Consider the following 26,478-nt stretch of genomic DNA (forward strand, 5'->3'; position numbering starts at 1 on the left):
ACCATGTGTGCAACTGATCACAAAAAAATATCAGATGTGAACAGGGCATGGATTTGATCACACACAAAGCTTTACCCTATCAAGGCACCATTCATATTTCTCAGAAATCTCATCATGTGATGTTTCTGCGACTTTTTGCTCTACCCTTTTTGTGATTAGTGACTACATTTCAGATGCAAATGGGGCCTAGGTCCCAGCACACACACACAAAGTATTTCCTCACCAATTCACTATTCACATTCCCCGGAAATCTCAGAATGTGATGTTTCCCAACTCTTTGCTCTACCATTTGCAAAAATGGGCGCTGCAGATATAAGATGTGAGTGGGGCTAATGTTCCTGCCCACAAAAAGCATATTTGTCATCAAGACACTGTTCATCCATCCCCCTCCCCCCGCAAAAAACAAAACAAAACAACAGCAAACAAAAACTTAAACAAAAACGTATCCCCCGATGTCTGCCTGCTTCTTTTCTCTACCCATATTACATATAATCACAACACATTTTCAGATGTGAATGGGGCTTGCTTTCTAGCACACCCCAAGCCTTACCTCATCAAGGCACTGTTCATACGTGTCCCTCTGATTCTCGTTCTCCAGCACCAGGGCGGAGTTCTCCGTCTCCAGCTGCTTAAGCCGCTCCAGGAGCATCGCCTTCTCCTTCATCTTGTCTTCCTTGCAGCCCATCTGAGTCATTGGAAAGAGAAAGATAGGAAATAGATAACGAAAATACAGTCACAAAAAATAGCAGTAATCACAAGATAGGTATGTGTAGATACACTGGCAGGAAATACATGAAATTGCACATTAGCCTTTTCCCTTATAAGTTAATATTTTCAAATTCTTTTTTTTTTTTTGACAAGTGGCAAGGAAGGAGACATTTTGGCATGTCCTTGCCTTTCTTTTTTGTTGTATATGCATCAATTACTTATGGTACATGCCATATATTTAGTGAGTCTCCTTGACAATTTTGCAAGTGGTTAAATTTGCGATGTGGAGTACAAAAAATGAACATAAACATAGACATGTTCGCTTCTACGCCGCATTCATGGTGAGATCAGAGTAATAATTTCACTTACTGTTACATTCATGAATAGCACTTGACTCGTGAAATTTGTGAAAATATAATCTTTGCAAAATATACAGATTAAACAGAATTCAAGCTTGCATAAAATGCAAATCACTGGTAGGTAGAACCATCTTTTGACACTCCTTTCTAGTACTTTCTTATTGAAAAAAATGCAATTGCAGAAGTGAAAAAGCCCCTTACAAAAATCAACACACAAAACAAAAAAACAAAGAACAAGATAACAATGTTTTTTTTTTTTGTGATTAAGTCAGAGACACAAGTTTCTGTCATTATGAAAAAAAACCCTCTTCTGTTTCAGCCAGAATGCAGTCTGAGATACAGAAAGTTTGGGCTGGAAATGTGCCTAAACTTGCTCCACTTACGACCTGTTGTAACTTGTGGCCTCAGAAAAATTCCACAAGTTTTAGCTTATCCAACACTGTTTCTTCAAGTCCAACATGCTTGACAGGAACTACATCGACTGTATCATAGATTCAGTAACAGGGATGGTCATAAAACATACATTATAACATGTCCAGTAGCAATTGGAAATGTGAAGAAACCTGGAGCTAGCGCTTACTATTTCTATTTCACTTTTTCATTTTACACCTAACAAAGAATAATTCACCTCATTGAAAGAACTCTCGATGGAATGGACCTAATTGATACAAAGACTCCATCAAATAACATCCAATTACTATGTAAAGTGCAGTTATCTTGTTATAATTGTTGTACAAAAATCATCAACAACAGCAACAATAACAATGCAAAAAGTAGAATTGTATGACTGAGTGTGAACAGATCAGACACACGTCTAGAAAAGCGTGTTTCAGACTGACATAAACTTGTTATTGAATGAGTAGTATAGCTCAAGAGACAAAACACAGAAAAACAAAACAAATGAAAATGCCTGGGTAAAATCTGATCTCTCTGTATATGCCAGCAACAAGACATATATATCTGCAGATCAAATCATCATCTATATACTGACATGGGATCAGGAAAGATTTCCCCTCTACCTTCTGCTAATGTGTGGCTGTGAAGTGAACCAACATTGTATTTGAACACCATTCTGTTGATAGGTGGCAATAGTAAAAGAAAAAAAGAAGGAAAAAAAAAGGACAACAACATCACAGTGCAAACAATTCATAATCCTCTTGATAACTTGCAGGAAGGTATGATGCATTAGAGAAACAAAGCAAAATATGACGACCTTGAGACTAACAGGAGGCATGCCTGCCTGACCTAGCTTTAAGAGAGAATGACCAATAATATGCCTTATAAGGGGTGTACTGACCAAAGAAGTTACATGTACATATGTACACATATTACATTAACTATTGCATTTCAAATAGCTGCTGACTTACAGATATCATGTTGAAATTAAAGAAAAAAAGTAACACTTTTCCTGAAGAAGTGGCCTCCTAAAGCAATATTTACCAATCTTTCGAATGCTGAAAGACACACAAATGGACAACCCAAAGCTGAACCATCAACAAACAAACCCATTAGAGAGCTCTCCAAAGCACTACGATAGAAACAGCATGTCTGCCTCACCGCATTGTTATTCCTCAAGTCGCATCCAAAGTGAGGCAGCCACGCCCCCGCAGCGACGGCCGCGGCCGAGACCTGCACGCACCCACCCGGCAGCACCACGAACGTGTCCCGCCTGATCATTGCTAGCTGACTGAGGTTGGTACTGGCTGGATGAAACGTTGTCGGCCGATTAAACTCTGGAGGGACACCCGACGCTACCCTACCGTTCTGATCTCGGGGACAGGCATTCCTCAAAAATAACCTCCCTCCCCTTTCGGTAGCATACTGCCCCCAAGAGTTTTCCCCCCCTGACAGTTTATCAAGCTATCAGCGTCAACATCACAAGTTCTACTCCATGAGGTGATCACAAGCAATGACAACAACAACAGTGAAAACCTCTCCTCCCCCTCCCCAGCTCCCCCCCCAAAAAAAAAAAGAAAGAAAGAAAGAAAGTAAAAAAAGACAGACAAATAGAAACACATGTGTGTCCAAATTATCTTTACCCCAAGGCAGAGGCACAAGCTGACCCAAAATAGGATGTTAAATGTCTTTCCCAGAGTGGAATCAAAGGATGTTTGGATGTTGTTATTTTTTTTTCTGCTTTTATTGCTGCTGTTTTTGTGTCTGTTTGAATATTTTCCATTTTTCCAGCACTTTCTACGATTGCAAACTTTTTCTCCTTTTTGAACCCCTGACCACTTCCTTTATTCTGACATCTCAATCAAACGTGTCACTGCCTGTCTCTAATATGCTCTAATTTTCAAACACAGACTTCAAGGACATTACCTAAAAAAAATGAATTATCATAAAAGCTGACATTTTTATGAGGGTTTAATTTTCGTGAATTTTGCAAATCACTGTTGGGCCGCGAATTTAACAATGTGCGAACATAAAGTGAATGGACATGCATTGGTGCGCTTTGATAGCCTCTGTGGCATATTGTGGAAATAAAGTCTCACAAAATTGTCTTTGACCTTGGCTGCGTTTATCTAACTTGAGAGAGAGAATCACGTTCCAAAACGCGTTTGGAACGGTGTTCGTAAATGTGGTTTGAAACGCGATTCTCGGGGAGCCGCATTTATCTAACCATCATACAATCACGATTTGAGTGGTGTCACTGTGCAGCTGCTTTGCGCCGTTTGACCCGGGAATTAAAGGACAACTGCATACCAGCAAACATGCCTCCTCAGTCACACACAAATAATGGGCAGAGAACACAACCGGAAACAGCTGGGATTTGACCTTGAGATATAAACGCGTTTCAAAATGGCATTGCATTTATCTACTCACAGAACGGCGATCGTGGTCTCAAACGTGTTTGAAAACGCCCTTTGAAAGGCGTTTCAAAACGGCGTTTCTAAACGAGTTTGAAAACACGGTTGCGTTTATCTAACCCCTGAAAATGCCTCAAATGCGTTTAGAATCGCGATTCTGCCTCAGAAAGTTTTAAGATAAACGCAGCCTTAGTCACTCGCAAAAGTACTGTATCTGTATGCGAAAATAACAGCTTTTACAGTACCGGGTATACTCCAGTTCTTCTACAAACTGTATAGTAGACATGGAACACTCTGACAGAATGCTGTGTCCGTAGTCTCATTCAAAAACAAGAGCTATGGGTTTTTACATCAAGATGCAAAAATCGGTTGTATTTGTCATCATTCACACACTGCAAAAAAACACATCATTCCACTGCAAGCGAAGTGCTTTAACTATCCAGACTGCGCACGTAAACAAAGACCAGAGCACGACCAATGTGTCCGGACCTGAAGTGTGATGAGCTGCATTATGGGATTACAAAAATCAGTGATTTGCCTAAAGTGCTGTTCACATTATATGCTGTGCAGGACAAATAATCACAATTTTCCTCCAAAATCAATCCGACCAAAAAAAAAGAAAACTTCAAAATAAACAAAAAACAAAACAAAAAAGCAACGACAACAAAAACAGATGAAACAAACTAAACAAATCCAAAAATCCTTGAACAAAAGCTACTTATACTAGTTCATCGCAAGAACCCTGTCCGCCTTCAGCCCACGTGGAAGTGACATTATAGAGCGCCCTCGGTGTATTCCTGTGGCTAGATGGAACCAATCCCACATGTCTTCCTCATCTGATTGACGCCTAGCACCGGACCACGACTAAATTAGCCATCAAAATTTGCCCCCTTTTCCTTCCCGCTTTCCTTTGACATCACTGACAGCTAACATCATTTCTGGCAAGCCATCCCCCAGGACTTTTTTTTTCTTTATCCCAAAAGTATGGGGGGGGGGGGGCAGTCATAAAATATCATGCATACCTCTAGTGAGCATTAAAATCTGGTCAGATGAAGTAAAGATATAAGTCATATCTGTAGGAAAGAAACATTTGTCCATAAGGACTACACATATGGTTTAATACCAACATCTACCAGTGTACAAGGCCAATGTGCATTAAAAAAAAAGAACAACCAAAATCTGCTGATGAAAGATGGTTTCAATCTGTGACTTAAAATGTGGTGTAAATATAAAGTTTGATGTAATTGTTGACGTTCTTCATGCTATTCATAGAAACGTTTTATCAACCTATATGTGAGACTGGCTTGTAACTCCCAAAGGCCAGTAGAGTGGACATATGGTTTTGAAAATCATATTCATCTTGATCGAAGGGAAGCCACACCTTATCATCTATACTCAGAGGGAGGCGGGCATTGCCGACAGACTTAAGATCTAGTTGCCAGGGAAACCTTTGATTTGATCATCAACTCAAGCGTGACTCAAAAAGTCTCTGAATGCCGAATTTTCTGCTGCCAATTAAACAAATCAGTGCAGCAAGAGGGCTTTGACGTCAAATAGTACAAACACATAACAAATAGAAAAACTAAAGCCTCCTACATTTTTCTAGTCATATATGGATTTCAAGATGACGTATAGATGCCGATGTCTTCAAACACTACCCTAACCCTCATCCTAATCCTGAACCTAATCCTAACCCTAATCCAAACCATAACCCTAAACCTAACCCTATTCTTAACTCTAACCCATCACTAACCAGTATTTAGCAGGGGGGGGGGGGGGGGAGGGGGTGGTAATTGCCCTGGGGAGGTACTGTAATTGCCCTGATACGCACTGGCGGTTTGATGCTGTTTTGTTGTAACACAGAACACGCTCTGTCCCAACTTTGAACAGCCATTCTAAGAAATGATTTCTACATCTGATTAAAAAAGTATTGTTTTCCCAGCTTCATTTCTTGCACCTCCCAGAAAAGTTCCTCCCTGTCATCCAGCAAAGGTCAAACAAGTGAGAAAAGACAGTTTTATTCTGTGCAATACCAATGAATTACCATACATCAGTCATTCATTTTAAAAATCTTATTTTCATTTCATATTGTCCCTCTATGAATACAGATCAATTCAGTTTACACATTCCATGAAGAAGCACTTTTTATAGTACGGTGGTGCATATAAGGTGTTAGCTCTCAGTGGTGACAAATATTAAATAAGTTTTTTTTTTCTTGTTTATAAACATCCTTTGGTCAGTGTAAATCAAATTGAATATTAGGGCTTCTGTGTCAAACAAATTGACATTACAAAGTATCCACGTGCATGATTTGCGTTTATTCATTTATTTGTTTGTTTGCTTGCTTGTTTTTGGTAAAAGAAATTACCAACAGATGTAAGAGGTTACAGAAGGAAGGGGAGTTACCACAAGGGGAGTGAGCAAAGTAAACCATTATCCGTGTTCATACCCTTGGCACTAACATCGATGCCTTCGGGCTAATGTGACACAACATTGGATTTCGAGGCTACTGTTAAAGTTTCTTCCACACGTCTGCCAAATTTGAGATTCTATTCTACCCCCCCCCCCCCCCCCCCCCACGCAGACACCCATATGTTCACAGAAAATGAGAGAAAACAAAAATGTAACAAGATGTGACAATATGTTGTAACCCTCTTATTTCTTTTTCCTTCTTAAATTTCTTATACATAAGGCTCTCATTTGGGGTGGGTGAACAATACCTTCTGTGACCCAAGGCAGTAACTTTGATGTGCCACCTCAAAATTGAAGACGACGTTTGTCGAAAGTTTCAGCATTTTGGAATTTTTCTTTTCTTTCTCCTTTCACACAAGGATACTGCCCTAGAACTTGGCATGTTGTAATCTAGACGAGGCATTTGTTTCGAGGCATTTGTTTCGATACTTTACTTTACATCATCGTAACACCTTGCTCTCACACAAGGATACTACCCTAGAACTTGGCACGTTGTAATCTAGACGAGACATTTGTTTCGACACTTTACTTTACATCGTCGTAACAGAATCACCTTGAACCCTTTGCATGCCTGCCGACCTTTTTTTAAAAATCCTTTGGTGCCAAATATTTAATTCAACAAGGTAAAAAAAAGGTACATGTAGCAGTAGCTGACTTCAGTGAAGGACATACTTAAACAAGTAAAAGGAGTAAAATTGGGACCATGGGGGATTAAATGTCTCTGTCATGTGTGCAAAACAATCTGCAAAAAAAAAAAAAGGAAAAGAAAAGAAAAGAAAAGAAAAGAAAGGAAAGGGTATCCATAATGACAGCCTCCTGATTGTACGGATATGTGATCATGGCACTTAACCCCTCGAAGACTCGTCCCGAGTATTCTTGGGCTGGGACAAATGGGGAAAGTGTGTTATAGGAAATTCAGTTTATCTTCAATGGGTTAAGGTGGTGATGACTAACTTGGAACACTTAACATTAAAGGGTTAAGGCATCCCGTAAGGGTTTGATATCAAATTTCCCAGTTCATGATCATTACAAAGCACTAACTTTAACATTAGATCTTCTTCCTTCGACTGAGGAATTTCTAGTGTTTCATTTCTTTCTCCTTTCTGTCTATTTACATGAGGGTTGCTTGCAGTTCCCCCTTTTACAGCTTGTTTATAATCCTCATATTCTTAAGACTCTTTCCTTTCCTTTCCAATTTCTGCACTAATTTAATGGAAAATTCTCAATGATAGTTTCCATAATCTTCTGATCTTTAGATCCACGCTCCTCTTCATCAAATTCCCAACAAAAGATAACAAAGATATATGAAGGCAGCTAATTGGACTACAATCATCTGTTGTTCGACCCTTAATTGCGATGGTAGCTACAATCATAAATGCTTGCAAATGCTTAGAGATGAAAATGTGGCCATTCGCCAGTTGCCTACTAGGTGACGGCTGGGTATTATCAGGTCCTCGTTTGCCTTAGTATCAGTGAAAGTCATTAAAATTTCCTCCATATCCTCTGATCTGATAAAACGTTTGCTGGTTGTGAGCGGACGAGTTTGCAGTGGGAATTGATGGACTTGAAGCTGACCATGCATTGAAGAGGCGTTGATAGCCGACCACACATTGAATTCAACCTGCGTGACTTGCATTCTCTCACACGCACACGCCGAACACCTGTGACAAATTTGCGTCCCGTGACAAACTTCACCCCTCCTTTAATCTGCAATCCCCAGTGCGATACAAAGAGATTAATATCACCTCTACTGGTTGATGGGGAGGGGGTGGGGGAGGAAGAGGGGGTGGAAGAGGAGGGGAGGAAGAGGGGAAGGGGCTTTCCCAGAGTAACAAGCTGCTGAAAGACACCATTCCGATATGTTGCAAAGGATTGCGGAGGGAAGAAACTGAAAATAGCACACCTAGTCACTTAAAAGTCAGCACACATTGCACGTATGGGAATATATGTGACCTGCTACAACAAAAGGATCCTAAAGTCGCTGACGGATGAGCCAAGAAAATCAAGTTTGAAGTCAGATCATCAAAATCCATCAAAACATTCAGATTTCTCTTTTTGACAAAATTTTGTAATCTAATGTATCTTCTATCATTTACCAAAATTTTTGAAGCTAAATGATCAAAGGAAAGGCAAGAAAATAGCATTTTTCTGGGCCATGATTTTCCGACCTTCAACGGAACAGAAACGTGTCCGAAGATTTGAATTTAGCGCCGCAGCTAGACTCCGCCCCTAGCAACAAGGGAGTGATCTCATTGGTCAGTGCGTGGCATCCTGGTTACTGATTGGTCGTGCTTAGATCACTGGCGCTAAGCTTGAATGAACATTGCAGAGGTTGCTAGGAGCATACCTTCCACTGTAAAACGGTGAAAACTGTCTTACTTCCCCTTGATCATGATAGCGTCGGAAGGAAAACTTTGAAGGCAGTTTTCTCGAAACGCTGATTTCTTAAACCACTCGACATGCGCTAATAAAATCATCCATATCTGCGCAACTGAGTAGTTTCATGAGTCATGTTATAGGCCTTTATGACATTAAAGTGGAAGAGTAAGGGAATAATGTCATGCCATTTTCAAAAAGTTGTCCTCCCCGACTTTCGGATCCTTTTGTTGCAGCGGGTCACATATACGAAGTAAAGTATCACTGTTAAAGAAAGATTTAAAGAAAAAAATCAAACAAACAAACAGACTAACATTAATACTACACCACAATAACTCCCTCACTATATCCATATCAGATATTACTCCCCCCTCCCTCTTTTGAAGTATACCACCTCTACCATAAATGCCTTCGGAGAATATGATGACAGTGCTGCTCTACAAACATACATGAACATGATGTTGAATGACCTTGATCCGTCAAACATTGTTACCCGTAGCTGACTGAACAGGTGCGCCAGTTGGTGATTAAAGATTTCCGACATATGATTAAGACCTGCGGTCTGGTCTGTGGGTCTGTTTGTATTTGAGAGGGGGTGTGTGGGTACATCCATGAATCCATGGGGCGCACCGCTCGAGGAGGCATGTAGCAGTTGCACTTGACGCATGATATTAGCACTTGATTCAGAAACGAACACTCTACTTCTAGCCATGTCTTGTAAACCACATACTTGCGCATTCTACCACATAATGGGCTCAAGTTACCCAAATTTGAATTGCGGTTTTGCTGTACGAGCATTGTGTATGACTAGATAAGCATTCAATGATAGCAATTAATTTCACTTTCGTGAGTTTGATATGTGATGTTCATGCTGTCATGTTGTTTATAACTTACAAGGTACAAAGTAATTTTTAGACTTGGATAAAACCACTGATTCCTTTTCCTTCTTTGTTTTCTTCTGTTCCTCCATACTCTGTTGGGTTGATCCACAGGTAGTGGAGAACATTGTTGCACTATTAAAGTATTATCTTGTCATCATTATAGGGGAATGAAACCCAAATCTCCATATGCAGCAATATTAACCCATTGAGGACTTTAAGCAGATTTGGCTATAAAACGCATTTTCCAAAGACATGTGCCCGAGTATACTCAAGACTAGTCTTCAACGGGTTAATAGAACATATCAGTGAGAGTTGAATGAAAATTGGACAATCTGTTCACAAGTCATACATTCTCAAGGTTTTGCTTCAGTCATCGTATTACTGAATGCTGAATGAGAAGAATACTACAGTTTGTGATGTCACGTATGAAAAATGAAAGAAAGAATAGAATTCCTTAAAGGGTGTGTACAGTTCTGGTTGAGGTGAGGATTTAGCTTTTAATGTTTTGCGAGATATTCAGAAACCACTCTATTAGATGTCAAAGAGCATGCAATTCTAAGGGGTATTAAAAGTTTATTTGATGAAAATCGGTTTTGAAATGGCTGAGATATCCAAAAACAAAGTGAAACAAAGAGATCCTAATAAAAGGCGTGGCCTGTCGCCTTTTATTATTATCACTTTTTTTGATATCTCAGCCATTTGAAAACCAATTTTCATCAAATAAATGTTGAATCCTTCTTAAAATTACATGCTCTTTCATATTTCATAAGAGGTTTCTCATTATCTCACTTAGGAATGTTCAAAACATGAATCCCCACCTTAACCAGTACTGTACAGTCCCTTTAAAATTCAACCTTTTAATGAAAAGAACACACTCCCTCAACTTGTTACTGACATGTATTACGGTTAATACTATTGCCCCTGCTTTTTGACGGAGGTAAGTCAAGTGCTCTTTCATTATGCTACAAAAGTGAAAATGTGGTGATTTTTTTTTTTATATTGTTTTTCAAACAAGGTATCACAAAATGCTGGAGTCTTTTCATCCAGCGACGGCGGCAGCAAAACTTTAAGAATTCATATCTTTTTGAATGGATTGTCCAATTTTCCTCAAATTTTCACTGATGTGTTATACTACTGTTGCTGCATTCACTCAATCCATACGCATATCTTTTGGTTTTCATTCTCCTGTAAATTGGCAACACTGAATTTCACTGCTTATCTCAGATTGGATACAAATTTGATGGAACTACTTTCTAATTCATTCAATCAACACAAGATCAAAGAGAAATTCAGAAAATTTGGAACTTTGAGAGAGAAACTGGAACTTTCATCATCTAACGTGCTACCAATTTTTTTTTTTTATTTTTTTTTTTTAAATCAGCTATACACTTGGCACTGGTAGGCTTTTGGATAATTCAAAAACCCAAACCAACAATTATACTTGAACAAGAAAGATGTTAAGAATCTACTTAAAGAAACACAACCAATAAAAAGTAAAAATGTGAGTTTAAAGCACAGCTCCAAACCACATTAATGTGGCTCTCTGGGGCTTCGTAATTCAATTACGTTTGTGCCATGTACTTTGGATAATTTGTACAAGACTATAGGATTTTCTCTCCCAATCTGCATTCCAAGCACACAATGAATTATCCAAGTGATGCCTCAAATGAAGATGAAACTTTAATTTCAATTCCCGTCTTGTAACAAGACTCTCCTGTGTCTGTCAACCTAATTTTGACCGGCTATTTTTCAACATTTTTTTCCCAACCTCTGACACAACCATCAATTAACCCAAATACTCCACACCCCCCCCCCCCAAAAAAAAAGAAGAAATATGAAATGATAATCCCTCAGAAACATGCAGATGTGTACACTAGGTCCCTGACCTCAGAAAACGCCATTATGAAATTACATTGAATAATTCAACGCGGAGAGCATCTCAAATTCTTGTCGTGGCGACAGTCTTCGAGATCCTTGTTAGCGATACCGCAATCAGCTACATCTACCCCAAAAAGATAGCACAGAGGATGCCTTATAATTTCTCATCATGCAAACTCTCACACAACAGTTAAGTGTGAGAAAGACACTACTCTCCACGATAGTCTTGCAATCCAGCCTTTTCGGAGCTGCTAATGTTTCCTTCTCACACTCTGATGTAACATTTAAGGATTAATTGTGAAGAAATGACTGTCACAGCGATGTTAGACTCTCATTATCAGAGACAACCTGTCTGTATCCATTATAAATGATATGGCGGGGCTGAGGGGATTCAGGTAAAAGCTGGCACATTCAAAGCAATGGAGGAAATGGCAAACTAGAATATTGAGAGCAGTTTAAGGCCGCGTTCATGCGAATTTCGTAGCCAGAATCACAAACATGAATCATGATTCAAAACGGCGTTTCAAATCACGGTCTCAGCGGAAGAGCGTTCATGCGGACCTTCGCGACGCTGATTCTGGCTCTGCTCATTCTTTACCATTGCGCAGCATACTGCGCAGTTTGACCTTGTCTCTGCAACTCGAGCCAGACCACCTTATGCCAACTGATCAGTCAGTTTATTATAGGCCTTTACGTTTATATTTCGGTGAATACTTTTCAATAAGATGTGGCATTCAGACTCTGCCCACAGATCGAAAAATCTTAATTCTTCATCTCTCCAACTGCTTCCCTTGGTAGACACAGCGCTGCAGCCACTACTATTATCAACTCAATCGGAGAGTAATTACATGTATTATCATATTAAACAGCTATATACTAGTATAGAATCGGTGTGTGGCGTTGATGTAAACCAACAAATGCAAGTTTGATACCGAAACACACGATTCATAAGACGTACACAAGCGCGCGAACAGAACAAGAAGCTGTGGGATACCCCATTAGACACGCATGCGCACAGCGCACAATGACGTCATAGAATCATGATTGAAATCACGGTTGCGTTCATGCGGCTTCTGCGATCGTGATTCTGGCAGAATCATGATTCAAAACGCCCTTTTTTCCGCGTTTCAGATAGGTGTTTTGAAACGCGTTTAAATGGAAAAATCGCATGAACGCAACGCAACTAAACACGTTTAGCGACTAAACGTGTTTAGAAACGCAATTCTAGTTTCGCATGAACGCAGCCTAAATCCGCCTTGCATGAATTGATACAAGAAATAATGTTTACAAGCTAAACAAACTTGAGGGGGATAAAACCTCACTTGACGGTACAAAATCAAACATGACAAAACAACGGAACAAAGAAAAGTTTCGTAATTGACTAAATCATTCTCTTTCATAACAATGACAAATAACTGGAATATTTCAGTGTTATCACTACCATTTTTCTTGGATTCAGACTAATTTCCAGCAAAACAGAGATAGAAATTATATGAAGTGTTTATCAAGCCCACATTCAACAAGCCTCTTTCACAAATGAGGTTGAATAAATACAAAAGAAAGCCTAATCGGTCTACTTTCACCCAAGGGATCTAATGAAAATCATTAAAAGAAATCATTTCTTCTCGTCCCAACGAAAAAAAAAAAAAAAAATGAGAGAAAAATCAAAAGATGCATGCGTGGAACTAGGTTATTTAAATACTCTATGGCACAAGTCACACCGTTCCATAATATATAACTTGTGGTGCATGAAAACAACCAAACTTCTTTTTTCTTTGTCACCTCTAAGAGAGTTAATAATTTTGTTGCAGCATGCATTGACCTGGAATCCCTAAGCTGAAAAAACACACAAAGGTTTTCACAGAATAATCATCATTCTTCTGTTTTTGTACGAAAAATTTTCTGCAGGGGCTATCAAAAGATACAGCACACAGGTTTTAATAGTATTCTAGCCTAGGGCACCACAACTGTTATACAAATCTTGTTGATGGTGATGGTGTCTTAACCTGTTGAGGACGGGCTGATTCTGCTACAACACGCACTTCCCATAGACACTTGCCCGAGTATACTCGGACTCGTCCTCAATGGGTTAAACTGAGTTTGCTTTCCCGCTTCACGCCTTCATCACCGTTTGGTGTCCATGTGGTCAGGCATACCTCCTGGCACTGATTGTCCTCCATATACTGTAAAACGAGGAATGTTCGCGTGCATTTTAATTTCGCACATTTTGTGAGCGCCAAGATGTGCGAAATCAAAATGCATGTGAAAGTTCTTGTCTACACTGTATGCATGGAACGCCAGTAGCAATTCGCGAAATTTTCATGCCACGAAAAAGGCTGTAGGCTCCAATTCGCGAAAATGCCATGCCACAAATATATTATGTTTTACAGTAACCAGAGTTAATGAATTTTAAATCATAAAAGCATCATATAGATAGTGTCTTTAATAAGCTGTCTTCTAGCATTGAAACTCATAATGTCGTCCGTGCCTTGTCGATATTGGTATTTTGTTATTGTTTTACTTTCCTCACATACACTGCTGGTATTTATGTACGTACATTTTGATTAAGCAATCAATTAATTCATTTGTTTGTTCATTGACCTATTAATTTATCTATTCATTCATTCATTTATGTATGTATTCATTTGTTCACAAATTCTTACATTAAAAATTACAGCATGCCTTGAGATGATATTCATATCAGAACAAGTGATTAATGTTCTACAAGTGAGGTCTTCATACAACATATCTACCGTGTATTCACAGAGACTCCAACTCTCCCGTTTTCGACGGGAGATCTCCCGCCAAAAGCCCATTTTTGCAAAATCTCCCGTTCTCCCGCTTGAGATTTAATTTCTCCTACCCTGGCTCAGTGTCTCCCGCTTGAAATGATTTCTTACATTAATATCACTGTATGTTGAAAAAAAGGGCCTTAAATAGCACGAGAGAGCATCTACAACCGAGCTTCCAGGGCCCTTGAGCGGGCCCTGGACCCCGGCCGCAAGGAACTTCGCGCTTTGCGCTCGTGGTGTGTGCTCTGGGCACATCAAATTGGAGTCTCCCATTTGCTAGGGGTTTCAGGCGGGAGAATCTCCCGACCAGAAGGTGCTTGGAGTTGGAGTCTCTGTATTCATTGAATTGTATACATCTCAGTCAGTACTCAGAATATCTACATACTTTCTTATTCTAATGTTTACAAAAAAATGAAAAAAAAAATCAACAATTTCCAGCATTTTATGCACACTCACAACTGTAGCAGTATCACAAAATACATGTACTCCCAAAAGGCCTCCGGGGAATGGCAATGAATCAGTTAACACCTTGATGTCAGGGAGTATTAGGAAATGATTAATTTCTTGATTTAAGAACACTTCCTGAAAATAAATGAACACTGTTCAAGGTTATTGGCAAGTTCTCAGTGAGGCCATACCAAAGCTATGAACAGAAGTATTTATCTTCTTTGAAGAATTTAAAATTAGTCCTGAAATAGACCACTTTAAAATTATTGTGTGCATTTTAATTTAGCAAATTTTGTGACAGCCGAGATTCAAAGAAACTTAAATGCTCACAAAAGTTCTTGTTCACACTTTAATGCATCAGATGGCAGTAACAATTTGTGAAAAAGATCATGACACAGATATTTCTTGCTTTAAAGTATACTGCACTATAAACAGACACAGAAATACATATATGACACGATGAAATATGGCACAATGAAAATTGGACGAAACACAATGAAATTTGGATGGAATATGGCAGTGTAGGTGAAAGGGATTTGCTATCAAGTTCACATGACACTTAAATGTTAATCAAATTGAGATGGAATTCATAAATAATCATCAAATTTTGATTTGATTATTTTTTCCACATAAAAATTCATACATTTCAGCCAATGTTAATCAACAGAACAAAAAAGCATTCTGTAACATATTTTTCTATTCAACAACTTCCAAGGACATGAATAGTTGAATACTGATCTTTAAGGTTTTTCAATTATGTTGCCGAGCTGCAAAGATTAAAAACCAATCCTGAACAGCTTTAACAGATTTATGACGACAATCTCCAATCTTACAGGACAGCAACTGCTAGATAATATTAAGCATACAATAAGAGTACAAAGGGGCTGGTCATTGTGAATTCGAAGGGAGCAATGTTGCATGAAGTTTAATGATGGCAGATGCTGTGCCATCAACCCAGATAGGAACTGGGGCGTGAGAGATGGCGCCACATAACTCCCGACATAAAACGTGCCGTGAGTTGGAGAGAGATCTGCACTCCTGCGAGGGTCAGCTGTCGGAGATTTGGCATCTTTCGTGCTATGCAGCAAGTTGATTTACCTACAACGAGCATGTTCACACGCTGTACTGAATTTGTTACAGCTTGCTAGAAACAAATAAATGCTACTTGCACTTCAACTTAAATGCTGGTCAAAACGCAAATGAGAAATTCAAGACCTCATTGAATGAAAATTTGGACACATTTCACGTTACAATTCGCTACATTGTGTTATTATTCATACATAGCATATGAGTATTGCTGATGCTATTTTACATTTCAAAATTGTAATGATTAGGATAGTTTTTGAATGGGAATGGCTCAATCATTTAAAACTTAACCCCTTGAGGACGGACTGATTTTGCTAAAAAAACACACATTTCCTATAGACCCCTGCCCAAGTATACTCAGGACTCGTCCTCAATGGGTTAAAGACCGCTACTACCCTTTTACCGTGCCACTATGATAGGCCAGGAAATGGTATGAATCAGAACATGGTAAGTCGAGTGTTGATACTTTATGCCAGAGAAAAGTGGGGTTTTACCTTTAACCAATGAAACCGTGTTCTACCTTTGAGACAAACTGTCACAATTTCTCTCACCACTTGTTACTATAGCGACAACATCAAGTGGGTGTATGGATTGCCCTTGTGAAAACTGTCAAGCCTATGATTGCCAACGTTAAATTTCTTGCAAGATTTTGCAGAAGCGGCATCTGTGAAAGACATCCAATTTTTGCGAAGATTCACAGCGATGACAAGACAATGATAATCTTTCTGTGATTTCATTCAATTCAGCATCAAGTGGTGTCCACACTTGCACAGAGCGTAGATGATGGCACCTGCCATTCCCACAGCAGTACGGGGGCAGAGCTGCACATCGTGAGTGTTTGAATTAAAATGGGCATAGCTCAGACTGCACTTATAAGCTGTCACTTCACAGCAAAAGCACGAGCGCTCCACCATCCCAAATCCTAACAAGTTCCCCTTTCCAAACAGTTCAAATGATCGCATACACTATAATGGATGAGCAAAGTTGCATGCAGCATGGCTTGTTACACACGATGGTTATGTGATACATTTTGAAGTGATATGTTGCCTTGGAGATTACAAGCATGATGAAATAAAATTTGCTGTCAAGATTTTGACATGAAGTGAAAATTGTCCATGCAACTATACACCAATAGTTTTTATGCTACCTATACACACATTTTGCCTGACTGCACAAGACTGTGCATCACAATCAACAAGACAATTCACCTGCTGATAAAGGTATCAGAATGTGCACTTTTGCCACTACATGCTGTGTATCACACTTGTGCCAAACCTGTCCACAAAGACCATCTCATGGCAACGAAAACAGTGACCTCTGTAGACAGGTTGTCATGTACAGGAGCCATAGGCAAGCCCATTTCTACAGTTTCAGTGACTTATGGATGTAGAGGAGCTTGCTACAATCAGGTGAACACTATGAGGGGTTTGAAGGAACCCCTGTTTAACTCTTTATGTGCCACGTTCGCACGTCCGACTCAGTCGACGGCGTGCCAACTTCGCATATTCTGCTCAACAAACAAAGCCGCCAAAACCGATCGATAAATCGCTAATCCCACGGTACAATCAAAGCGTTTCTCGCGCTTTTGTTCCTCTCACATACGGCTTGCATTCTATGTGGTGAATGACTATCAAGCGTTGTTCCCAACTAGATTTTGCATGTCCACTTTAAGTTTCTGTCACTATTTTATGTGCAAAAGTCATTCCTTTACAGTAATGTAGAAACTGGTAATTTAAAAGAAAAATTGACAATAGAATTGTTATACATTGTATATGGAAGCAAAGTTTGGCATTCCTCTTTAACTTTGCTCACTATAATGTCCAGCTTAACAGAAATTTGTAGAAGTTATACAGATTGGAAAAACAGAATTCTTTCTCTAAGCATGACTATCTTCGTGTCTCAGAATAACATGGCACACAGCTCAAAGAGTCAAGTGTGGGTACGTGCATTCATGTTTGTGTACATGTATGTTTATGCATGAGATAGACAAGTATACATTAAATATTCATGTGTGCATTTACATTGCATATACACGTACAGTTAATATGCGTGTTTATGATATTGTCATGTCTGTTTGTGTTTGGGGATGGGGTTAGTAAGACATTTTGATCCCTTTCAAATTTGTCAGCTCTTTTCAAAATAACATTTTTATCTTATTATGGTATCAGTCACACTAATCTAATGAATTGGGATTCCACTTATCACACACAGGCATTATAAAATACAATTAAGTCATTACCTTGATTTCAATCTGCTTGTTCGAGACAACCACGTTGCAGTTTTCCCTTTCGACATCGCTAAGGCCCGTATCTGTCGATGACATTCCATGCTGAAAAAGAAGAAGAAAACAAATCAACTAACAAAAAGAGACTAAAAAGATTGTTACAAACCAACTACATATGTTTCAAAGTATTCATAAAACATTTATGTTTCAAAGTAGCGATTACATCTTTTAGAGTTCGTAATTCAACCTATCTTTTTAATAGAACATGAAATGAGCAATGACACGTAGACTCTCAAAGATCTATTTCGAGCTTTATGTATCAATTCAAATTTGAAATTAGATATCTCAGTTCAAGCATCAAATCAATGATATATACGAGCTCTCCATCACAGGTTTAAAACTCTGTTTTCAACAGTCTCGGTAGATGTTGCACAGGCTGCCACTCAACACCTCGCTATGCTGAATGGCAGAGATCATGTGACTATGTGTTGAATTGCAAGAATGAACTCGAGATTCCTGCACAACTCTATACCGTTTCGATGCATTTGACTTCTGTCGAAACAAGATGAACATGAGACGCTGCCAACCATGGCAAGTATGCCTCACTTACACCATGAGTATGAGTATGGATACAAGAAGAGGTGCTGAAAGAAAAGTCTAAATATACCTAGAGCATGACATTCACGTACTGCAAAATATATTCACAAACACCCAAATTTAAGACATGGACACTCTAACATCGGCACAAATATCATCAAATGCACAGCTTGACGTATTCACACCATTGGCACTCGTCCAAGCAGCTCCAAGAATAGTTTCACTTGCATCACACTTCTTGGAGGAGAGGAAATGAGAGGCTTTACCTCTAGCCTCTAGGCTCAGATACCAAAACGTACTGATTCAATCATTGTTGAGTGAAATTACTACTGCTACGGTATGTATGATACTACTATTACACCAATACCAGTACTACTACTACTACTACTACTACTACTACTACTACTACTACTACTACTACTACTACTACTACTACTACTACTACTACTACTACTACAACTACTACTACAACTACTACTACTACTATTAGTAGTAGTAGTAGTAGAAGTAGTGGGGGCCCTGTGGCATAGTGGATAAGACTCCCGACTCCCGATTGGAGGACCCGAGTTCGAATCCTGCCCAGTGCTTACGTCCTTGGACAAGATGTTTTTACCTACTGTGTCTCTCTTGACCCAGGTGTATAAATGGGTACCTGGCAATGCTAGGGTAATAATAATGGCAGGGCCCTCTGGCAGAGCAGTGGCAACACTGTAGAGGCTACCCTGGGTAAATAAGACCGTATTATTATTACTACTCCTACAGACACTACATCACCTACATTGACTGCTGCACCTACAGCTCGTACTACAACTATCATGACTAAAATCACACAATCAAAAGAAATATATTAATTAAAGAATTATTCAATTGTTACAAATGGAAGACACCTACTGATCTTCCAATATGGTTATGGAAGGACCAGGAAAAAAAAATATCATGATTTGTCGGAAAGTATTTAGTTGGTGGCAAAAAAATGTTTCAAGACAGTTTTGCCCTTTATGAACTTGACCATTATGCTCCATACAACATCAATTCAAAATTTAAACAAATACATAAAATCAAGAAAGATGGGATTGTCATACACTATAGGCATGCACTCTTCTACAAAGAAGTGTTTATTGTGCCACTTACCCGCAACCGCTCGTTGATGCAACTATCGGCGTTGTCGCAGAGCGAGTTGAGGCTGGCGGCGCTGCGCAGCCGCGCGATCTCGCCCTGCAGAGCCTCGAGCTGAGCGTTGCACGTCTTGTTCTCGGCAAGCGCCCCCTCGAGTTGCTTCTCCAGTGACGAACGGGCCTCGCGCTCTTGCAACAACTCCCGCATCACACCCTCTTTCTGCAAAATGAGAAAAGAGACAAGAAATTTATATCTCCTGCAAGATTACACGTAACTGAGTTACAGAATCATCTCCATATATAATGTTGAATTATTGAATAATGTAAGATTATGTTTTGGTATAATCATGATAAATGTAAGGCGCTTAAAAAATGTGTATTCAGCGTGACATAAATGTTAATTATTATTATTATATATATATATAGAGAGAGAGAGAGAGAGAATGTCTACTACTGAAAAACTACACATATTTTTGTGTACATGAAACTTTCACAAAGTTCAAGAGTAACCAGGATTCACGAAAGTAAAGTGCACATAAAAGATTTCACCCACACTTTCCACACTTAATGCCACTGGCAAATTTGTGAAAATTTCATTCCGCCAAAAAGGCCGTCGGCTCCAATTCACAAAAATTTTATGCTGAGAATATTACACGGTTTCACAGAAACTAGTGTGAAAGAAAACAATGAAGTAAATTATAATGAAGATATATACCAAAAAAAAAAAAGAAATCCAGGAGTTTAAAACAGAGACCTGCAACCAATCATTTACACAGAATATCATAGCTTAAGAAGCAAATGAGCAGTAAGTCCACAGGCTTTGCACAAAGTTAATGGTCTTCTGCTTCTGAGGAGACAAACCATGAAAAAAAGATAAATGGAAAATCAGGAGTAAAGCCTCTGGAAAGATGGTAGAAATAAATAGGAGATGCAGAAACTGTCTTCTCAGAGAAGCTGTCAACAATGAATAGTGTACACAAAGTGCATCTTATTAATGCATGTCACTGGTCAATATTGATGATTATGGCCATTTTATAAGAAGAGGTACAAAGCATTCTTGGAAATCATCAGTAAACACTGAATGACATCAAGACAGCACTGAAGCTTCCTGCAAGATTACAGGAGTTCATATGAAATTTATTATGTACAAACTGTTTCTAAAGAGAAGCTAATCTGTAAACGATGTACTAGAGAGAAGATGCAGTATTTTAATTTTGAATCTTCCAATGGACACAAAATGTTCACCGACTGACGACATTCCGACAGCATGAACCACTCGCAACACCATCAACTGAAAATTGCGAACAACGAGGCACAAATTGAGACCTACACTGTATGCCTTGAGAACGTCTATAGTACCCTTCAAAACACCGACAACCGCATCATGGATTTATGGTGACTCATGTTGACGTCCCGGACTGGAAGATATGATGCTATCTGCAGGTGTGTTCACAGCAACATGACAAAGACTTCTAATCTACTCTCAGGAACATCCCAAGAATAGCTGCCACCACAGGGAGTCACAGAAAAAAATTAACAACAACAAAGGGATGACACACATTGAAATGTTGTTCCGAGTGATGTTGTCGAGGGACAATGGCCCACTCGGCGGTTTGTTGAGAGATGCAAGGTGAGGCGCGGATCACTTTCTTTGTGACGCAAAAATATTTGCGCATTTCTATTTTTGCGCTCGTATCGTGTTGCGCAAAAATGTGAAAAAAAACACCCAAAATTTGTGTTACAAATCTCCAGCAAGAAATTGTGCTGTGTACCCTACAAAGAGTTAAAGGTCCTGTTTACCTTTGGGAACAGTGATTTCAAAAATGTTCAAGATATCACATTTGATGCATGTGTGTAGGTCTGTTGTATCACAAAACATCCTACCATATAAAATTTTCGCAATAAAGCCTAAAACATAAGGAGATATCAGTACTTTTCTAATTAAACCATAACTGTAGACGGTTTAGTCTGGCAACATCTTTATTATAACTATTGTTCATATTTTGTCTATTTAACAATACTTAACATTGATTATACGGATTCAAATTCTTACAGTGGTTGTTTCTATCCTAAACTCACATTTTGGAACTATTTCAAAGCACTAATGCTGGGTTTTAGTTTCATCTGCAAATGGTAAATTACAGTATGCCTTTAATATCTTCAAGTTTGGCAGCTACTTGCATTACTTCCACTGTAGAATCTCATTTTCTCTGCAATATTCCTTTAATTGAGAATAACAAAGAAATGATAACCCAGATGGCATATTCCTCATGATCAGTGAAACTGACTGACAAAAAAAAAAGTATACATAATAAGTATATATATATTATCATGGTGTCCTCAGTCATATATAATGGGTTGATATTTGAAGGGTACATGTACATTTTGTACAATGCAGTGCTGTAACATGGCAGCTGCAAAATGGTACTGACAACTTAAAAGAGAAGAGAGATGATGTTGGTTTTCTTACCAAACAAGCTAATGGGGGGGGGGGGGGGGGAGGTGGTTACATTTTTAAGTTTCATCTTACAGAGCATACAGGGATTTATAGAAACAAAGTTTGAAAAGAAAACTGCTTCCAAGAAAGCCCAAAGTGTCCTAAAATGATCACAAATTGATATCCAATGTGCCACACAACTGGCCTCTAAAATGAGCTGCTATAAAAAGAAACAATCACATATATTACATCCCTTACCCCCTAATAATATGAACAGATTCATTGACATGCACATGTTTACTATACGCCATCATCAGCATGAAAGGATGTAAGTGCACATGAATGCTCACTGCAAATAAGAAAGAAAGACCAGGAAAAAAATACTTGAAGATGAACAAATGCATATCAATACCAAACATTCCCAGGAACAATCATACATAAAATCAATCAATCATACCATTGCCACTCAGTCAGATGCTGCAAATCTATGGTGTCAAAAAAACGTCCACTCTGTATATCTTCCACTATTTGTAGATTTGCTTCATATATCTTCTCTAGACCTCTCCAGCTGCATAACAATGATCATCTCCGCATCCGATCTGGCGAAGTGTCCGTGATTCCGTATCAAAAAACCCAAATCCCCCCTCAAAGAGAAACAAAATTTAAAGAAAGAGAAGAAAAAAAAGCAAATCACAATAATCTCTCAATCTTGAACAGATATCGTATGAGCTTGATTTACGGTTCTCCCAGAGATCCAGTTACCGCAAATTGAAACACAAGAAATTAATAGATCATCCACGAGAATGGGGGAAATCCTCTGGCAGCTACCTTCCTCCAAAGCAGTTCGCATCATGCAGAATGAGAAGTTAGCGAGACACGGCTCCAAATGCGTTCAGCTGAATCTCCGAACTACTGCAGAATCAAGCATGCTTACTGATAGTCTAGGCATTCAGACCCACAAACCCCAAACCCTGCTCTTCATTCCGAAGAACAGTCATAAATGGACCAATATAGAGCTCAGCCTGGCACTACAGACCAGGGGTGTAATCGCACAAAGATACTCATTTTAGTTCCCCCAAGCATGAGCTCCGAAAGTCTTAACACGACCATAGCAAATATGAAAGTGGAATATATTGCAAGACTACATGTACATGTGCAAACTCTTCTGGCCTGACACCATTTGTTTGATAACAACGCCAAGTTATTGTGCAACAACGCAAGGTTTGTAATCTGTACTTCCTTTCCAATCAGACTCATTAGTAGTTATATCCTTTAAAGGGAAAGTATCATGAAATTGGGGCCATTTCTAAGAACAAAAGTAATAAGCCAGCTAAATCAAGAACTAACACACCCAGCAGAACAAAATACATGTTTTTTTTTCCCCCAGAGCAGAGACAAATTATTTACGGATGGAAGAAAAGGTTGCTTGGCTGAAACTTGTTCAAGGAATCACTGAAGTAAAGTGTATATACACAGACACAGTGATCTGCAATCAACTGATATGTTTCATCCATCACGAAATGATAAAATATAATGCATTAATGCATATTCGCAGGTATACATTATGATATCCAGCTTTAATGCTAGATTATTATTTTTTTTCTTCTAAATTATGCATCGTGTGTACGAGAAACATTTTCCACATATGACTTCTTTCTCGTTTTTGTAGTAAACATTACTAGTGACCTATAGATAAATCAAATATGAACCTTGAAAGTTTGTCCTATAGATGCAATAATTGTTATACCACTGACAGAAGCTTTATTTATATTATATTGGTATTTTTTTGTTTTGTTTTTGCTGTAACTATGGACTGAAAAAAAATAAGTGAACTTCATTTTATCACATATCAATCATTTTCCTGTGTGCATACTTCTGAAGAATACCAAAGTGATGTCCATGAATTAAAACAGTATTATAACAATGAATCAACCTGAGAACAATATAAATGACATAAACCAGGGCTCGACACTAACGGTGGCCCGGTGGCCCAGGGCCACCAAAAATGAAAGTCGGGCCACCAAATTTCAAAAAAAGGGCAAATTTGGTGGCCCGCCTCGGGCCACCAAAATTTTTTGAAAAGTATGTCAATAAATTCGTAACTTTTTGCGCCAGAAATTAGCAGTTAAATTTGTTAAAAGGATGGATGAAAAGGACTGAATGAGTGCCCGAGAGTGAGTGTTGCAAGTTTGTTGAAGTTTATTTATGAGTAGATATGTCCAACTTCTAATTCTTACTATCATAAAACTTAAATATTTGACTCATTTAAAAAAAAGGACTTTTAATGTTTTTTATTGTTTCTTTTTTCGGGACACCAAATTTTTCTCTCGGGCCACCAAAAATTTGAAATTTAGGATTTTGGTGGCCACATCGGGCCACCAAACAAAAAAGTTAGTGTGGAGCCATGCATAAACATTGATATTTTTCCCTTTTAATCTTGATACATGATCAATTTCTGATTGATATAATTTGCAGAGGAAGAATTATTCACAACAAGTAGATCAATGATTTTGGTCAGTCACTACAGTACAGATATTAACCCATTGAGGATGGACTGATTTTGCTATTGAACACCATGCATTTCCCATAGATACCAGCTCGAGTATACTCGGGACTCGTCCTCAACGGGTTGATACAAATTCTACATCAATTATGAATCAACTATGTGTTTCAAGTAAAATGCTCTCAGTGATGAAATCAAACACCCATACTATTAGAAGAAAGACAATGATAACCACATTAATATGACTCTTTATACAATGTTTAAAACCACATTTGAAAGATTACAACAAATGATGAAACAAACAAACAAACAAAAATCAGGGACAATTCTTTTTTTTTCTGCATAACTGACAGATGGTGTAATCTGAGTTCACAGGCACCTGGGCTCTCCGAGTTGCTGCCTTTCTTTGACATGATGATAATACCGCCAAGCAATATCTCGATGAGTGCCTGGGCTAGAGCTATATTGATGGGTTTAAAAAAAAAGTAATGTCTTCCAAGTAGAGGCAGCTCTTTGTCCTCTTTTATTCATTACACATAAACCAAGGGGTAATAGGTCCCAAATGCAGAATGTCACGCAATGCCACCGATCAATATGCTATCAATTGATGAACGTGCGGGGGATGGGAAGAAAGGTACATGTAGGTCTGGTACTGCAGACTACAGCTCACTACCAATCCTGTCACTGGGGTTAGGACTTAATTCAATCTATAGATAATTCATCGCCAGGGGGCGCAAAGCAAGCCGCTGCCCTGTAATTGGGGGAAGCGTGGGATATACCGGTCCACGTGAGTCACAGAGGTGTTTCACACTTACAAAGAACTCATCTATAAGTATGTTTTTTAAACTCATATCAAGCTAATCAAATGCCTCTTTTTAATATCTTCTCAATAATTCCTGTTTTTATGAATTCATGATTGATTCACACATTTCTAAAAACGTGTTTCTCAAATCATAATTGGCCTATCCTCATCAGAGGTGTTTTCAAATGGATTTTTGCCAGAGCATGGGTTTGACTTTCAATTCTGAATGGTTTGACCTCCAGAACATTAGATACTGGGAAGGTGGTGATGTTGAGCTACCCTAGACCTTGTTCTTATACGCCCTAAAAAAAAAAAAGTGCGTACACATCTAGGATACCGTTTTGAATGTAAAGATAGAAAGAGCTGCATGTGTGATTGACAGGTCACAGAGTTTACGTAAAAGAAGTGAAATGGAAAGTCACTTGCAGTTATCAGTTAGCAAGGAGCCTCATGCCTATGTCTAGATACTTCTTTGGTAAACTCAAAAAATACTGAGAATGAAATACCAGAAATGGGATTATACTCAAGCTTCTTTTGTGAGTGTGAAACACACTCCGAGATGATCTTGAGGAACAGGGATCCAAGAAAGGGCAGAAAGAGTGGCAGTCAACTCCAGGGGTATTTCCCAGGGACAAAACTTTCTTTCTGGGACCACTTGGCACGTGATGACGAAGCACCGCCGAGCAAGAGTGAGGGTCGGGATTCTCTTGTAGTACGTGATTGTGATTTGGGCTTTACGAGGCAAATGTGTAGATCGCTCCTTGGGCGCTGTCGGTCACAAATGCAGTGCTACATTTCACATGACTGACATCCCCATGGAAATACAAGTTTCGATCAGTCTTGGGTTGCCTCCTAATTGGTTAATTACGAGAAAGTGATTTGTGTGTGTGTGTGTGTGTGTGTGTGTGTGTGTGTGTGTGTACAAAGTATGTGTACATTCGTTTTCTACTTTACTGTTCATCAACTGTGCAGAAACATTAATCCTGTGTGT

General features: G+C 38.9%; 1 protein-coding gene across 1 annotated transcript in view; it reads right to left on the reverse strand.

Moving 5' to 3' along the window:
* The window catches only part of LOC139725052 (uncharacterized), a 115,366-nt gene that overhangs the window by 76,236 nt on the left and 12,652 nt on the right, over window positions 1-26,478 (reverse strand). The window contains exons 2-4 of the mRNA XM_071636140.1: window positions 19,762-19,965; window positions 18,049-18,138; window positions 551-685 (exon numbers count right to left, since the gene is read on the reverse strand). Coding sequence (XP_071492241.1) covers window positions 551-685; window positions 18,049-18,138; window positions 19,762-19,965 — 429 coding nt within the window. The remainder of the gene's footprint in view (window positions 1-550; window positions 686-18,048; window positions 18,139-19,761; window positions 19,966-26,478) is intronic.

This window comes from Diadema antillarum, unplaced genomic scaffold (genome assembly GCF_040938485.1).
Source record: "Diadema antillarum isolate AM-2024a unplaced genomic scaffold, OU_Dant_1.0 seq00000014_RagTag, whole genome shotgun sequence".
Taxonomy (NCBI): domain Eukaryota; kingdom Metazoa; phylum Echinodermata; class Echinoidea; order Diadematoida; family Diadematidae; genus Diadema; species Diadema antillarum.